We start from the raw sequence: 17,373 nt of genomic DNA, 5'->3' as shown, positions 1-17,373 counted from the left end.
CAGTGGTCGGCAAACTCATTAGTCAACAGAGCCAAATATCAACAGTACAACGATTGAAATTTCTTTTGAGAGCCAAATTTTTTTTAACTTAAACTATATAGGTAGGTACATTGTTATTAACTTAATTAGGGTACTCCTAAGGCTTAGGGAGAGCCACACTCAAGGGGCCAAAGAGCCGCATGTGGCTCGCAAGCCACAGTTTGCCGACCATGGGCCTAGGATGATCTGTCTAGAATACAGGACAGAGGTCCAAAAAGAATAAAAAATTACAAAAAGAAGATAAATGGCAACAAACACAGTGATACAGTATGATGAGCATTTAATTAGAGAGAAGAATGGTACAAAAGCAGTATGAGAATATATAATAGCTGAGAATGTCCAAAAACAAATGAAGACTTCAAGAAACCTCAAATACCAAAATGAAAAAAGTGTACCAAACCAACACAATAAAACTATAAATTAATAACAAAAACAAAAAAGAAAATCTGCACAAATACTTAGAAATTTTAAAGACTCTCTCAAGCCCTGACAAATCAAAGGGGAGATCAAAGCTGCAAGTGAAAACCACTCAGAAAATAAAGCTAATAAGAATAATATCCAAACTGAAAGGAAAACACGTAAGTCATATTAAGAGAAAAAACTCACCAGCCTTAAGCAATTTATTTTTTTGTTTAGTAATTAAGGAAAATGAATGAACCAAACATTACTCCATAAGCTGAAAAGGACATCCACAAAAATTTCTACAGCTCACATGATACAAACAGTGAGTTTAGCAAGATTGCAGAGTACAAGGCAAACATACAAAAATAAATCATAGCTTTATAATCGGAAAGCAGTTTTTAAAAGTGTATTATTTCTGCCCTAGCCGGTTTGGCTCAGTGGATAAAGCGTCAGCCTGTGGACTGAAGGTTTGATTCCAGTCAAGGGAACATACCCAGGTTGTGGGCTCAATCAACGATCAGGAGGCAACTGATCAATGATTCTCTCTCATCATTGATGTTTCTATCTCTCTCTCCCTCTCCATTCCTCTCTGAAATCAATAAATATATATATATATATTTTAAAGTGTATCATTTCTGCCTGGCCAGTGTGGCTCAGTGGTATTAACCCATGAACCAAGAGATCATGATTCGATTCCTGGTCATGGCATATGCCCAGGTTGTAGGCTTAATCCCCAGTAAGAAGTATGCAGGAGGCAGCCAATCGATGATTCTCTCTCATCATTGATGTTTCTATCTCTTTCTCCCTCTCCCTTCCCTTCCTCTCTGAAATTAATAAAAAAACTATTTTTTAAGACCAATGAGCTTCTAGCCAGATTAACTAAGAAAAAAAGACAGAGGATACAAATTATTAACATCGAAAATTAAAGAGGGTACATTGCTACAGACCCCATGGACATTAGAATAATAATAAAGAAATACTATGAACAATTCTATGCCTATAATTTGAAAACCTAGATGAAAAGGATCAATTACTTGTAATTGTAATTGTAAGACATAATTTGCCAATACTCATCACAAGAAAGACACACTCTGAATAGGATTATATCTGTTAAAGAAATTGAATCAATAATTAATATCTTCCAAAACAGAAAGTGCCAAGCTCAGATGGTTTCACTGGTGAATTCTACCAAACACTGAAGGAAGATTTTATACCAGTTCTGTACAATGTCTTATGGAAGATAGAAGCAGAGGAACTACTTCCTAACTCATTCTATGAAGCCAGTATACCCTAATACCAAAAAGAAACAAAGATTTTACAAGAAAAAAAAAAAAACTACATACCAATATCTCTCATGAACATAAATGCAAAAATCCTCAACAAAGTATTAGCAAATCAAATTCAACAAAGTATAAAAAGAATTATACACCATGACCAAGTGGGATTTGTCCCAAGTATGCAAGGCTGGTTCAATATTAGAAAATCAACTACTGTAATCCACTGCATCAACAGGCTAAAATGAAAAATCACAGCATCATATCAACAGATGCAGAAAAAACATCTGCTAAAATCTATTGATGATTCACACACACACACACCCTCAGTAAACTAGGAATAAAGGGCAACTTCATCAACTTGATAAAGAATTGCTACAAAAAAGAAACCTAGAGCCAACATCATATTTAATAGTGAGAAACTAGAAGCTTTCCTAGTAAGATCAGGAGGAAGGACGGATGATTCAACACCCCTTTTCAATAATGTACTGGAAGTTTTGGCTACTGCAATAAGACAGAAAGGGAAATAAAAGGCATACTGGCTGGGAAGAAGGAAATAAAGCTGTCTTTGTTTGCAGAACATTTCTGTAGGAAATCTGAAAGAATCAACAAAAAACCTCCTGGAACTAATAAGCTATTATAGAAAGGTTTCAGGATACAAAGGTTAATATACAAAAGTCAATCACTTTCTTATATACCAGCAATAAACAAGTGGAAACTGAAATTTAAAAAACATATACCATTAACAGTAGCACCTCCCCCTCAAAATGAAATACCATTCCAACCTTCATGGATTGGAAGACTCAATATTGTCAGGATGTGAGTTCCTTCCTATTTAAACTATATATCAGTGCAATACTAATTAAAATCCCAGCAAGTTATTTTGTGGGTATTGACAAAGTGATTCTAAAGTTTATATAGAAACCCAGAATAGCCAACACAAGGTTGAGGAAGACCAAAGTGAAAGGACTGACACTACCTGATGCCAAAACCTCTATGAAGCTACAGTAATCAAGACACAGTGGTACTGATGAGAATTAGACAAGCAGATCAATGGAACAACATGGACAGCCCAGAACCAGACCTACTAAATAAAGCTGACGGATCTCCGAGAAAGGAGCAAAGGCAACACAATGGAGAAAAGATGGTCTTTTCAACAAATAGTGCTGGACATCTATGCACACAAAAATGAATCTAGACAGAGACCTCACCCTTCACAGAAATTAACTCAAAATGAATCAGAGACCCAACTATGAAAGGCAAACCTGTAAATCTCTTAGAAGATAACAAGGAGAAAATCTATATGACCTTGGATATGGCAAGGAAATTTTAGATACAACACCAAAAGCATGATACTTAAAAGAAGTAACTGATAAATTAGACTTCATTAAAATTAAAAATTTCTGCTCTGTGAAATACAATGCCAAGGGAAATAGGAGAAAATATTTGCAAAAGACATATCTGATAAAGGACTGTTATGCAAAATATAAAAGAACTCTTAAAACTCAACAATAAGAAAAAAAAACTTGACTTAAAAATAGGCCAAAGACTTTTAAAGACACCTCACCAGAGAAGACATACAGGTGGCAAATAAGCATATGAAAATATGTCCTTTTTTTTTACTATTCTCCTTGTCCTGTGTGTTCACTAAGAAAACTGGGTAAAGACCACATTATATATGTTATCAGGGAAATGTAAATTAAAAAATAAGACACCACTACATACCTATTAGAATGGCCAAACCCAGAACACTGACAACTCCAAGTGCTGATGAGAATGTGGAGCAACAGGAACTCTCCCTCACTGCTGGTGGGAATGCAACATGGTACAACCATTTGGAGACAGTTTGGTGGTTTTTTTCAAAACTAAACACACTCTCACCATATGATCCAGCAATCACGCTCCTTGGTATTTATCCAAAGGAGCTGAAAACTTATGTCCACAAAAAAACCTGCACACAAATGTTTATAGCAGCTTTAATTCATAACTGCCAGAACTTGGAAGCAACCAAGATGGCCTTCAGTAGGTGATGGATAAACAAACTGTTGTATATACATACAACAGAATATTATTCATCAATAAAAAGAAATAAGCTATCAAGCTATGAAAAGAACCTTAAATGCATATTACTAACTGAAAGGAGCCAATCTGAAAAGTCTATGGAGACAGTAAAAAGAACAGTGGTTGCCAAGGGTCAGAGGAGAGGAAGGGATAAAGTAGGCAGAACAGAGGACTTTTTTTTTTTTTTAGTGTATTTTTATTGATTTCAGAGAGGAAGGGAGAGGGAGCGAGAGATAGAAACAATGTTGAGAGAGAATCACTGATCAGCTGCCTCCTGCACACCCCCTACTGGGGATTGAGCCTGCAACCCAGGCATGTGCCCCTGACCAGAACTGAACCCGGGACCCTTCAGTCCACAGATTGATGCTCTATCCACTAAGCCAAACTGTCTAGGGCAGAACAGAGGACTTTAGGGCAGTGAAACTACTCTGCAAGACACTATAATGATGGATACCTGTCATTGTATATTTGTGCAAATCCATAGAATGTACAACACCAAGAATGAACCTTAGAATAAACTATAGACTTAGGGTAATAATGATGTGTCAACATAGGTTCAACTCTAACAAATGTATTATGCTGGTGGGGGTATTGATGACTGAGGAGGCTATGCACTGTGTAGCGGTAAGAGGTATATGAGAAATCTCTGCACCTTCCACTCAAGATTACTGTGAACCATTAACTGCTCTAAAAACTATAGTCTATTTAAAAAATTAAGCTAAGGTTAAAAAAAGTATCAATGTGAGCGGGTATTCATAAGCATGTGTATACACTCACATCTACGTATTTACTAGTATATCACTAAAACGAAATAACTATTTCTCTACACAAAAAAACAACATGATATTCATCCTCAGAGCCTAAATGTTTATATCTAATCCTATTCTCCCCACTAAAAAGAACTAGGAGTCTTGGGGTATAAAGAATGAGGGATGGGCCTGAAAAAATGCTGTTACCAAAGAGCAATGCTTGCACATTTTGAGATGATATCAAAAAAGACTCAGAAGCCAATTGAAAAGAGACTCCCACTAGCTACACTCTGACAATTTGAATAAAATGGAAAAGTTTGATTATAATTAGCTAAATCATAATTAACCAATTATAACTAAAGCAAGTTTATGAAGCCCTAATTATATAATGATTCTCAAAGAAAAGTGGAATTCCTCTTCTTAAGTAACTAGCACTGCATCCAAGTTTTTGTATTCATAAAGGAAAGTGCAGAGACTGGTAACAGCCACCACCTCCAATAGAAAGACTGGATTTTCTTACCAATTAAACATAACAAATTGATCCATGGGATGGATGTCTTGCTACTTTCCCAATAACCACTAGTAAGACAGCATTCTCAACACTCACACCCCACACACCCCCTATAGAGTGCTCATTTTCATAAATACTCTTCTATTACTACAAATCAGTAAAGAAATGTGTCAAGACATGGATTTTACAGGAATAAGAGGCCTTCCAATAAACCCAGGGCCTTGAGACATGCAGAGTTCAAGCCTTGCAGCCAACTCGAGCATGCTTTCAAATTGACTGGAAATGTACGGAACTCTTCCCTTTGCTTGGGTTTCTTTGCAGGTTGGTAGTTTTAACAATAGTTCTTTGTCCTTTTCTTTACTATTCTCCTTGTCCTGTGTGTTCACTAAAAGAACTGGGCAAAGGCCAAGGACAAAGACAGAGCAAAAACTAACGCATTTGGCTTTATTTAACTTTAGTATAAAAGGCCAGGATGAGAAACAGATCATCCTGCGGCTGTTAAAATCTTTCACTAAACTGTATTTGCCTTGACATCCCATAGGAGATAGTGTGAGGAGATAAGTTTATTTGTGAGGCTTCAGGTAAGAAAAAATTAAGTTCCAGAATATTAGTTTTGTGGTGATGTTCCAAGCACAGAAGACAAAAGTCAAATGCCTGAGAAAGGACTATGCTTGGTGCACTCTGAGAATAGCAAGGAGACCAATGTGGGTGTGGCCCAGGGAGCAAGAGTGGAAGATGTGGTTGGACAGGCAGGTTAGTAGAGCATGAAGATCATGGTAGGGACTTTGGATTTTATTTTAAGTATCACTGGAAGCTTTGGATGGTTGACAGAAGAGGAGAAGACTCTTACTTTGGGTTTGAAAAGATCACTCTGGCTATTATGTGAAGAACAAGACTAGATTGGGGCTATAGTAAAAGCTGTGAGAGCAGTTAGGAAGTTCTTACAGCCCTCCATGTGAGAAGTGGTGATGGCAAGTACTGGAGGGACAGCAGTGAAGGAGGTGACAGTGTTGTAACTGAGGCTATATTGTGAAAGTAAAACCCAGAGGACTTTCCAATGGGCTTCATACAGTAATCACATGCTGCCTAACAACGCACAAGAGAAATGCGTGCGTAGGCAACATCTTCACTGTGTGAGCTCACGGAGTGCACCTACACCAACCTGGGGGGTGGAGCCTACTACTGTAACTGTATGTGCATACTTTCATTCGACCGACGGCACAGTAGGTGTGTTCATATCACATCACCCCAACATGCGAGTAATTGTTGCACTACAACATTATGACGGCCCTGACATCACTAAACAATAGGAATTTTTCAGCTACAGTATAATATTGAGACCACTGTTGTATGTGCCGTGTGTCATTGTCAAAAACACTGTTATGTGGCCCATGATTGTATTTTTATTTCTTAAGATTTTTTAATTGATTTTTAGAAGGAGGAAGGGAGAGGGGGGAGAGATTTGAGGAGAGAGAGAGATCAATGTAAGAGCAGAACATCAATCCAGTCCGGCCAGTGTGCTCAGTGGTTAAGCATGGACCCATGCATCAAGAGGTCACCTGTTCGATTCCTAGTCAGGGCACATGCCTGGGTTGCAGGCTTGATCCCCAGCAGGGTACGTGCAGGAAACAGCCAAAAGATGTTGATGTTTCTCATCAATGTTTCTATTTCTCTCTCCCTCTCCCTTCCTCACTCTCTAAAATCAATAAAAACAAATAAAAATTAAAAAAAAAAAAAACACGATCTGGCTACGTCCTGCACTCCCCCTACCAGGGATCAAGCTCACAACCCAGGAACATGCCCTGACTGGGAATCAAACCAGCCCCCTCTTGGTGCAGGGAAGAATGCTCAACCAACCGAGTCATACCCTGCCATGGCTCCATTATAATCTTTTTTATTTTTCCATTGATTTTTTTAGAGAGAGTAGAAGGGAGTGGGGGGAGGGGGAGGGGAGAGAGAGAGACATCAATTGGTTGCCTCTTGCACGCACCCCAACCAGGGCTAGGGATCGAACACAACCCTTCGGTCCCTAGGCCGACGCTCTAATCATGGAGCCATGCCCTGGCTGGTTTGGCTCAGTGGATAGAGCATCAGCCTGCAGGCTGAAGGGTCCCAGGTTTGATTCCAGTCAAGGGCACATGTCTGGTTTGTGGGCTCGATCCCCAGTAGAAGGTATGCAGGACCCTCTCTGAAATCAATAAAAAATGTTTAATCATGGGACCATCATAATCTTATGGGACCACTGTTGTATGTGCTGTCTGTCATTGACCAAAACACTGTTATGTGGCCCATGACTATATGTTTAGCCTGAATAACACATGATGTCACTTATTGAGGTGGAAACACTGAGAGAGAAGGTTTTGGGATGATAATAAATAGTTCCACAGAGGACACATTAACTTTGAGATCTTCTTTACACATATTAAAGATGGTAAGGCCCTGGTCGGTTTGGCTCAGCGGATAGAGTGTTGGCCTGCGGACTGAAGGTTCCCAGGTTCGATTCCGGTCAAGGGCACATGCCTGGATTTGTGGGCTCGATCTCCAGTGGGGGACATGGAGGAGGCAGCAGGTCAGTGATTCTCTCTCATCATTGATGCTTCTCTCTCTCCCTCTCCCTTCCTCTCTCTGAATTCAATAAAAAAAAAAAAAAAATTTTTTTTAAAGAGAGATAAAAAGGAAGCTAAAGATATAGGTTGTGTTCGAAGCAAGAAAAGAGATGATAATATAATTTTTAGAGTCACCAGCATATAGATAATATTTAAAGTAACTAAAATGAATGAGACCACCTAATGTATGGGAGAATGAGCAAAACAGAGTGAAGAGAGACCAGAGAGGAAGGAAGAAGGTAAGAGGATGTGGTATCCTGAAAGTATTGGGGTGTGTGGGTTTTGGTGGGGTTTTTATATTGTTTTCAAAGAGGAAGGGAGAGGGAGAGATAGAAACATCAAGATGAGAGAGAGCATCATTGATTGGCTGCCTCCTGCATGCTCCCTACTGGGGAATCGAGCCCAAAACCCTGGCATGTGCCCTGACTAATCCAACCGTGACCTCCAGGTTCATGGGTCAATGCTCAACCACTGTGCCACACTAGCCAGGCCTGAAAGTCTTTTTTTTTTTTTTTAAAGGTCCAATCCTGAAGGTGGCTAGCTGCAGGAAACAGTACTAAGTAGTGAAGGTAAGCGTGGCAATATGACATCCTTGGTGACACTGACAAGAACAATGTCAGCAGAGCAGGAGGAAGAAAACCTGACAGAAGTAGGTTCATGAGAAAATGGTCAAAAATAAGTTGCAGCAATGTTTGCTATAAAAAATGAGCAAAGAAGCAATATAGAAGCTGAAAAGGGATGTTTGATCAAGGGAAGTTATTTGTGCTCAAATGCTCATGGTAATGACCCACTGGGAGAAGAATTCACGATGCCAAGGAAAACTGAAGGTCCATAACAAATGCAAGGGGACAGACTCCAGGACACAAGTGTAAGATCAGCCTTACTTCATCCCATTCTGGCAACAGGGAAGGTGGAATGTATAGGTAGAGATGCAAGCAGGAAAGACTTGACAGGAGTGAATGAAGAATTTCTTTCCTGGTTGCTTCTATTTTTTTCCATTGAAGTAATAAGCAAGATGATGAATTGAAGAATGAAAACAATGGGAGGACATGTTAGAAGGTTGAAGAAGAGCGAAGGTGGTTCAAGAATCATCACTGATAACAGGAGAAAGAATGTCTAAGTAAAAGTGGGATGAGTGGAGGGCAGCAATCATGATCTTCTTGTGATTTGAGGTCATAAATTTAAAATGAAACTAGTTGGCAAGTTTATGGTGTTTTCCTGTCGAAAAATGCAGAATGTGGGTTTTGTTATGAAGGCAAAGCAGTGGAAGAACGGCAAAGGAGTTGAGGATACGTAAGATAATGACTACAGGGATGGGTCAGAGAATCTGACCTGGAAAAGGATGGTAACAAACCGTGTTGGTAAGATCACCGGATTGGAGGACTCGACATGGCTGGTGTGGACATTAGGAGACAGTGAGCTGGAAAAAGAAGAGGCAGTAAGTATTTACAGGGAACAATTGTTGAAAGTGAGATTTTGGAAGTGAAACAGTAAGTGATACAATGACAAAGGCAAAAGCATGACCATAAGAAGAAGTGGCTGGGATAGGCTGGAGAATAAGATTTTTTAGGGCAGTGGTTCTCAACCTGTGGGTCGCGACCCCTTTGGGGATGGAACAACCCTTTCACAGGGGTCGCCTAAGACCATCAGAAAACACATATATAATTACATATTGTTTTTGTGATTAATCATTATGCTTTAATACTGTTCAATTTGTAACAATGAAATTGGGGGTCACCACAACATGAGGAATGTATTAAGGGGTCGCGGCATTAGGAAGGTTGAGAACCACTGTTTTAGGGCATCAAGGAGCTAAGGGTCTGGGTATTGAATAGAATATTAAAATTGGCAACAGGAGCCCTGGCCAGTGGGCTCAGTTAGTTGGGCATTGCCCCGTGCACTGAAAGGTTGCCAGTTCGATTCTGGGTGAAGGCACATGCCCAGGTTGCAGACTCTACCCCCAGAAGGGCAGCTGTCCATGTTTCTCTCTCACTGATGTTTCTATCTCTCTCTCCATCTCCCTTTCTCTCTCTCTGAAATCAATAAAAACATATGTTTTTAAATTGGCAATGGGAGCCCTAGCTGGTTTGGCTCAGTGGATAGAGCGTCGGCCTGCAGTCTGAAAGGTCCCAGGTTCGATTCTGGTCAAGGGCACCTACAGGGGTTGTGAGTTCTATCCCCAGTGTGGAGCTTGGAGGAGGCAGCTGATCAAGGATTATCTCTCATCACTGATGTTTCTATATCTCTCTTCCTCTCTGAAATCAATAAAAAATTAAAAAATTAAATAAAATTGGCAATGGGAAAAGCAGAGGAGAGTAGGAAGGCAGGAGCTCAAGTGTCAGAGAATGCAGGCGAGTTCTCAGAAGGCTGCTAATCAGTGCAACCCAAGGGACCTGTGGGCCACTCTGAAATGTCACTTAGAACTTCGAAGATTTTCACCTAGGAAGTAACTGTATACAGTACAGAAAAAATTAAATTAAGGGGGAAAAGTCATACAAAAAATAACTAGTGGAAAACGTATATAAATCCAAGTTTAAAGTAATATGGTGATAAATGTCCATCAAAAAGTGAAATGCAGAATTCTGATCATCCAAGCTTCACTTCTGTCACTCTACCTAACCAGAGCCTGCTGGAAAAAAAGATGAGAATTGCAGAATATTTGAAAGCTTTCCAAGAATTGTAACTATATAATTGCAACACATTTGACACCAAAAATATTGTATGGAAAATCGTATTTTAAAAGATATAGCACTCTTTAACTTTTCTCTAAAAACTGCATGACATTCTATAAGCATCAAGAAGGCATTCAATTTCAGAGAAAAAGCCTGACACTGTATCTAAATTCTATTCAACGGCTGCTAAAAACATTGCCAGTGAGAGACCATCTCACACAACATCCTCTGAATACAGCATGGAACCTCATCCCTTTGACAACTTATAAAACCACCAACCTTGTGTAAATTTTGGAAACTACTTTGGGCAACCTACTCTATTCTACCTTTTGCAGACACCTAACAGTCCAGCAGACAGACTAGAATACATTTGGTCTCGTGTAACCTAGCACTGCACAATATTACTCACTATGGAACTTTTACTCCCCCCACCACACACAATAACACAATCAGCTTTAAACAAACACTACAGGTTCATAACCCAGAAATATACTATGAGCTGTCATCCTAGTGGCCTAGACTTACTCTTTATTCCAGTTTTAATTTCCTTTAATAAAACATTTCTCTACAGATATTAAATAATTTCTACTAAATCAGGACTGTAGGGAAAAAAAGAGTAATCCATTTTTTTACTTCATCACGACCTCTCAAATTATTTCAGTACAGAAAATTTCAGAAATCAGTATACAGACAAATGCTAATTGTGCAAATTATTACATGCATTTTCATGATTTTTATTAAGTTCCAATACCTGTTTCCACAATATTTTCTGTTTCTGCTGTCTCCAGACCATCCATGCTGTCCTCATCTTCCACTGTAGTTTTTCCTCTACTTCGAGGCCTACAAAGAAATAAATATATATAGTTAAATATTAAATTTTAAGGCTTAGAATTAAACTCAATGTAAAGCACCAATTGTAGGTACACAAAATAAACATTTCTAACATTTTACTATATTAAATAGTAATATAATATTTTACAGTCATTTCCCCCTCAAATCCTGATGTGCCTTTTACCTGCATGTGAGGACAGGCCCTGATTACTAAGTCTGTGCCATCTTAACTCACTTTCTCAATTACTCTGCATTTTAGGCTTTGTCCCTGGTTTAGCTAATCTTCTGATGCTGCCCTTTGTCTACAGTCTTGGTCTCTGATCACCTAATGCAGTGGTTCTCAACCTTCCTAATGCCGCGACCCTTTAATACAGTTCCTCATGTTGTGGTGACCCCCAACCATAAAATTATTTTCGTTGCTACTTCATAACTGTAATTTTGCTACTGTTATGAATCGTAATGTAAATATCTGATATGCAGGATGTATTTTCATTGTTACAAATTGAACATAATTAAAGCATAGTGATTAATCACAGAAACAATATGTAACTATATATGTGTTTTCTGATGGTCTTAGGCGACCCCTGTGAAAGGGTCGTTCGACCCCCAAAGGGGTCGAGACCCACAGGTTGAGAACTGCTGACCTAATGGGTTCCTTTCAAAGTTCATACACCAGGTTATACCACTACATCTAATATTAAGGAGTGATGCCCAGACAGGTATATTTTTAAGAAAGCAATGCACACCCTGTCAACCACTCAGAGAGAAAAAATTCTAAGTAGTAAGCAAGATTTAGTCATATCAACCTTGCAAGTGTGATAAAATTTAACTTATAAACACTTCAGTGAAGTAAACATAAGAGCTGTGGTATCCCGACTGGGTTGCTCAGTGGTTGAGCGTCCACTCATGCACCAAAAGGTCGCTGGTTCGATTCCCAGTCAAGGAACATGCCCAGGTTTCGGGCTTGATCACCAGTGAGAGGTAGAGGTGGTATAGGAGGCAGCTGGTCGATGTTGATGTTTCTCTCTCATGGATGTTTCTCTCTCTCTCCTTTCTCCCTCCCCCTTCCTCTCTCTTTTAAAAATCAATAAAAACATTTTTTAAAAGTGTTGTGGTAAAATGGGATTCTTTGAGCCAAGCAATTAAAAAAAACTAGTGTCTTTAAATTTTTTCATGTCTCGTAAATAAGGGATAGAAATGAGTCAAAAAATTGAAACAAATAAAAAACATGACATTACATATTTTAAAAACTTAGAAACTGGCAAAGCAGTATTCAGATTTCAGCACATTAAATTATTACTTAAAAAGAAAAAATACAAATGAACTCAGTATTTAGTTGAGAAGCATTAAAAGAATAAAAAAATAAGAAATAAAGCATTGATATGGAAAAATAAAGCAAAAGGCTGTTTTAAACAGTAGGAAATCCATTTAAATCTTATTTAGTACACTCAACAATTAAAACAAATAAAGAAGATATAATTTTTAAATAAGAATTTTTAAGAGTTAAAGTGTTCAAAAGTCCCAATGGTTTTATAAATGAATTACTGCACACTGTCAAAAGGTCATCTCTACCCCAAAAATACAATTAAAAAGAAACACCTGAACCAAAACCCTAATAAATATAGCAAAAAATATATAGATTAAAAAAAGTATTGCCCTAGCCAGGGTGGCTCAATTGGTTGAGCATCATCCCATGCACCACATGGTCCCTGGGGTTCGATTCCCCATCAAGGCACATACCCGGGTTGTGGGCTCCATCCCCAGTAGGGGGGTGTAGGAGACAAACAATCATAGATGTTTCTCTCCCTCTCCGTTCCTCTCTCACAAATCAACAAAAACGTATTTTCAAAAACCTGAAAATATGAGTAAATATAATCAAAATACAAGCATGATTTAATATTAGAAATTTGTCAATATCACACACAAGGTCAAACAGCCAAAAGCATCATTTCAAATTTCATGAGGGGAGGGGAGAAAGAGGCAGAACTAAATATGAGATTTCAAAGACTTAATGTCCATATTAATCTTATAAATTAAAACTAATCTGAGTTCCTAAAATAATATAGGAGACTTCTACTTAAAGTTACATGGGAGTAAGAATATTCAAAATTACCCTCAAGCCATCAACAAGAAAACCAGACAAAATATAAGAAAAAGCCATTATCAGACACTGGACAACAGGCAGGGACAGGACTGGAGTCCCTGAACAAAGGGGAATAAACAAGGCGAACTCTGCTATCACAAAAGCTGTCTGCATGGAGTTAATTTAAACTGCACCAGAGAGTGGCACTCCGAGACGGGCAGTTGTGCTGAAAAGGGGAGACAAATCATCAGTCCAGGAGGCTAAAAGAGGTTACAAATTATGGGACAGAATTGCTGTGCTGTGTAGTGGAAAGAGCTCTCCAGAACCCTGCATGAGGTTACCTGTGAGTTTTTATCTGCAATACCACCTGTATAATTGTGCTGTAAAACCCCATAAGGCTAAACAAGAACACCTTCAGAAAAAGGACAATTATAGGAGAGTTGCAATACAAGCAAGCCCCAAAGTTCACAGAGTGCTAAGAAAGACCTCATTGACTATGCATTCAGTAGAGACCACAGTGGAACGCATCTTCAGGAGTAGGGCTAACAAATGCTATTCTAGACCTAAAAGAGCTGACAAGTCTCAACAGAACCCAAATGATCCACAACTAACTTCCCTGACAGGCAAGAAAAAAAGTTCAACACTTATGAAAGCATTACAATAAAATCTAGCTGTTAGGAACCACAAAATCACAATATGAGGCATCCAATAAAATTTTACAAAGAAGCAAAAAAAAAAAAAAAAAAAAAATGCCAGTCATAATCAGAATAAAAATCAAAGAATAGAAACAGAAAACAACAAAAATGATAAAAGGGACAAGACTGGACATTAAACCAACTATATTAATATGCCTCATACGCTCAAGAATGTAATAGGAAATGAATATGAGAGAAATAGAAGATATTAAATATAAACAAAATGGAACTCATAGAGGTACATTAAAAGATAACCTCAGCATTGGCCAGTGTTGCTAGATGGTTAGAGCATCAGCCCTCACACCTAAGGGTCTCAGATTCAATTCCCAGTCAAGGGCACATACCTGGGTTTCGGGTTTGCTCCCTCCCAGTGGGGGTGCATGCAGGAGGCAATCAATTGATGTCTCTCTCACATCAATATTTCTTTCTCTCCCTCTCTTCCTCTTTTCCTACCTTCCACTCAACAACAAAAAGATAACATCTAATAAAAATTTCACTTTGAAAGATTAACATCTGATTAGAAACAGCAAAATAAAGATAACTGACCTTAAAGACATAGCAAAAAAAAAAAAAAAATCTATCCAAAATTAAAGGACAAGTGAAAAAGGACAAACAGCTACAGGTGGCTTTACTGATTAATTCTATTAAACATTTAAGAAATAATACTAATCCTATGCTATCTTCAGGATGTACTGGAGGAAGGAATACTTCCTAACTCATTCTATGAAGTAGGCATTACGCTGACAGCAAAATCAAAGACATAATCAACATCCATCATTAACAAAAATCCTGTTTCACAGAATTTTAAAAAGGGCATTCTACCACCCATTTTCCCAATATTAAAATTATCATACCAAATCAAACTAAGAAAAATGCAAGAAAAAAAATTACAGCCTGTTTTTTCACTAAAAACATACAAAAAATCTCAAGCAAAGGGCTCCAGTTCTATATATGATTTAGAAATATGCCACTCACTGAATGCAAATGTAAAACATGAAAATAATATATGGAACAACTATTTTGAATTTCCTTAACCAGTTAACTACCATGCATCCAAAACGCAAACCATCTCCATACGCCACAATATTTTGAATTTAATTTAAAAAGTCAATTTGCGCCGAAACCGGTTTGGCTCAGTGGATAGAGCATCGGCCTGCGGACTGAAAGGTCCTAGGTTCGATTCCGGTCAAGGGCATGTACCTGGGTTGCGGACACATCCCCAGTGGGAGATGTGCAGGAGGCAGCTGATCGATGTTTCTCGCTCATCGATGTTTCTAACTCTCTATCCCTCTCGAATATTATAAAAATAAATATATTACTCACAATTCGGATGTTCTTCAATGTTTTCAGCTGAAAATTCTCACGAAAAATAATTTTAAAATTGGTCAAGGCTGCCACTTAGGGAAAACATTTTTTTTTATAGGCGCACGTGGCATGTGGGGAAGGTCCACTGCTTGCATCTACAGATGCTTATGCCATACAATGGGTTAAAAATACATAACACGCCCAGCCGGTGTGGCTCAGTGGTTGAGTGTCCACCTATGAACCATGAGATCACGGTTCAATTCCCGGCAGAACATATGCCCAGGTTGCAGCTCAATCCCCAGTAGGGAGCATGCAGGAAGCAGCCAATCAACGATTCTCTCTCACCATTGATGTTTCTATATCTCTCCCTCTCCCTTCCTCTCTGAAATCAATAAAAATATATTTTAGAAAGGAAAAAAAAAATCCTAACAGCAGGTTGATCGGGAACAAACACCAAAATGCAAAGTATTGCCAAAATGTCACTGACTTCACTGTTTTACCTCTCCAGTATCCCCTGTACTGAATGAACTCAATGCAGTTTGAAACCTAGAAGAGCGTGCAGAGGAGGTGTGAGCACCTGAGCTGATCTGCAACCTGCCCATGGGTGGGCCTGACCCTAATCAGTACAACAAGACTTTCAGGAGTGAACTAACAGATGTCCAGCAAGGTCCCAGGGTGACTGCTTGGTGCTGCACACACAGTACAGGCAGACAGCATCTGTCACATGCCCATGAGACAGGTGATCGTTTTCTCGTTGGCTTCTTTGGACATAACACTCTCCTAAAACTTCGCCCATATTTTTCCTTCTGCTGGTTCCGCTTCCTCTTTATTGACCTCTAAATGGTAGAGTGCCCAGGGCTCGGGCACAAAGTCTCTTCTCCACACACAAAGGCTCATTCCCTGGGCAATCTCACCCAGTCTCTTGACATTTATGCTGTTATTGACCCAAATTCCTCCACTCCCTACCTGTCCACTGTTAACTCATATTTAACTGTCTACCCAACAGCTCCACTTGGATTCAAACAAGCATTTCAAAGTTAACATGTCAAAAACCAAATCTGATTCCACACTTGCTCTTTCTCCAGTGTTTCCTATCTCAGTAAAGAGTGATACCAATCACCCAAGTAGCTCGGCTTCATAATTTTCGATTCCTCTCTCTCATGCCTCATATATCACATCAGCAAATCCTGTCAGCTCTACCTTCAAGACATGTTCCAGTTACACTGTGTTACACTGTCAACAGCCTAATGTCACCATGGGTTTTTGTTACTATTACAACTGGGAATTATGTAACTCACCTTTACTGAGTATTTAGTATGTAAGAGACACTCGTATTACCATCTCTATTTACATATGAAAAAGTGAAGCTCAGAGAAGATAATGGCTATGCCCAAATTTAATGGCTCTAGCTCCATAGCAATGCATTCTTAACCACTGACGATACTGCAATTAGTGGCCTCCGTTTCCACTCTCACTGGCCTACAGGCTCTCCGAACAATTATTAATGATAATTTAAAACCTTAAATTAAATCAGGCCACTCGTCCTTCCTCTCAGTGGCTACTCATCACACCTAGAAAAAATCCTCCACGGCCTACGTGATGTGGCTGTCCTGGCTCCCTCCGAGGTCATGTATGAACACACTCCTCCTTCCACACCATGGCCCTGCTGCACTGCCCTTTCGTAAATACACCGAAGATGTTCCACTTTAAAGCCTGTGCATATTTCCCTATTGTTTTATCAATCTGTCTCTTCAACTGGAATGAAATCTCCATGAGTGTTAGAACTCTGTTCTATTCACTACCCCACTTCCGATGCCTAACAGTACCAGCCGTATCACAGACACTCAAAACAGGCTTTGCTGAATGAACGCAACAGTTCTACAACTCAGGAGGAAAATACACATTTAATAACAAGAATTGAGATAGCTACCTAACCATTCTAAAGATGCAAATTATAGCCCGGCTGGTGTGGCTCAAAGGTTGGGTGTTGACCCAGGAACCAAGAGGTCACCAGTTCAATTTTTAGTCAGGGCACATGTCTGGGTTGCAGATTTGAACCCCAGTAGGGGGTGTGCAGGAGGCAGCTGATTGTGATGTTTCCCTCTCATCAATGTTTCATTCTCTCTATCCCTCTCCCTTCCTCTC

General features: G+C 39.1%; 1 protein-coding gene across 4 annotated transcripts in view; it reads right to left on the bottom strand.

Moving 5' to 3' along the window:
* The window catches only part of KMT2C (lysine (K)-specific methyltransferase 2C), a 253,697-nt gene that overhangs the window by 170,572 nt on the left and 65,752 nt on the right, over positions 1–17,373 (bottom strand). For all 4 annotated transcript variants that reach the window (XM_014528208.1, XM_014528209.1, XM_014528207.1 and 1 more), the window contains exon 3: positions 11,066–11,154. In XM_014528208.1, coding sequence (XP_014383694.1) covers positions 11,066–11,111 — 46 coding nt within the window. In that variant the 5' untranslated portion in view covers positions 11,112–11,154. The remainder of the gene's footprint in view (positions 1–11,065; positions 11,155–17,373) is intronic.

This window comes from Myotis brandtii, unplaced genomic scaffold (genome assembly GCF_000412655.1).
Source record: "Myotis brandtii unplaced genomic scaffold, ASM41265v1 scaffold624, whole genome shotgun sequence".
Classification (NCBI taxonomy): domain Eukaryota; kingdom Metazoa; phylum Chordata; class Mammalia; order Chiroptera; family Vespertilionidae; genus Myotis; species Myotis brandtii.
Note: the sequence above shows the minus strand (reverse complement) of the source record. Positions and strands in the feature narration are given on the sequence as shown.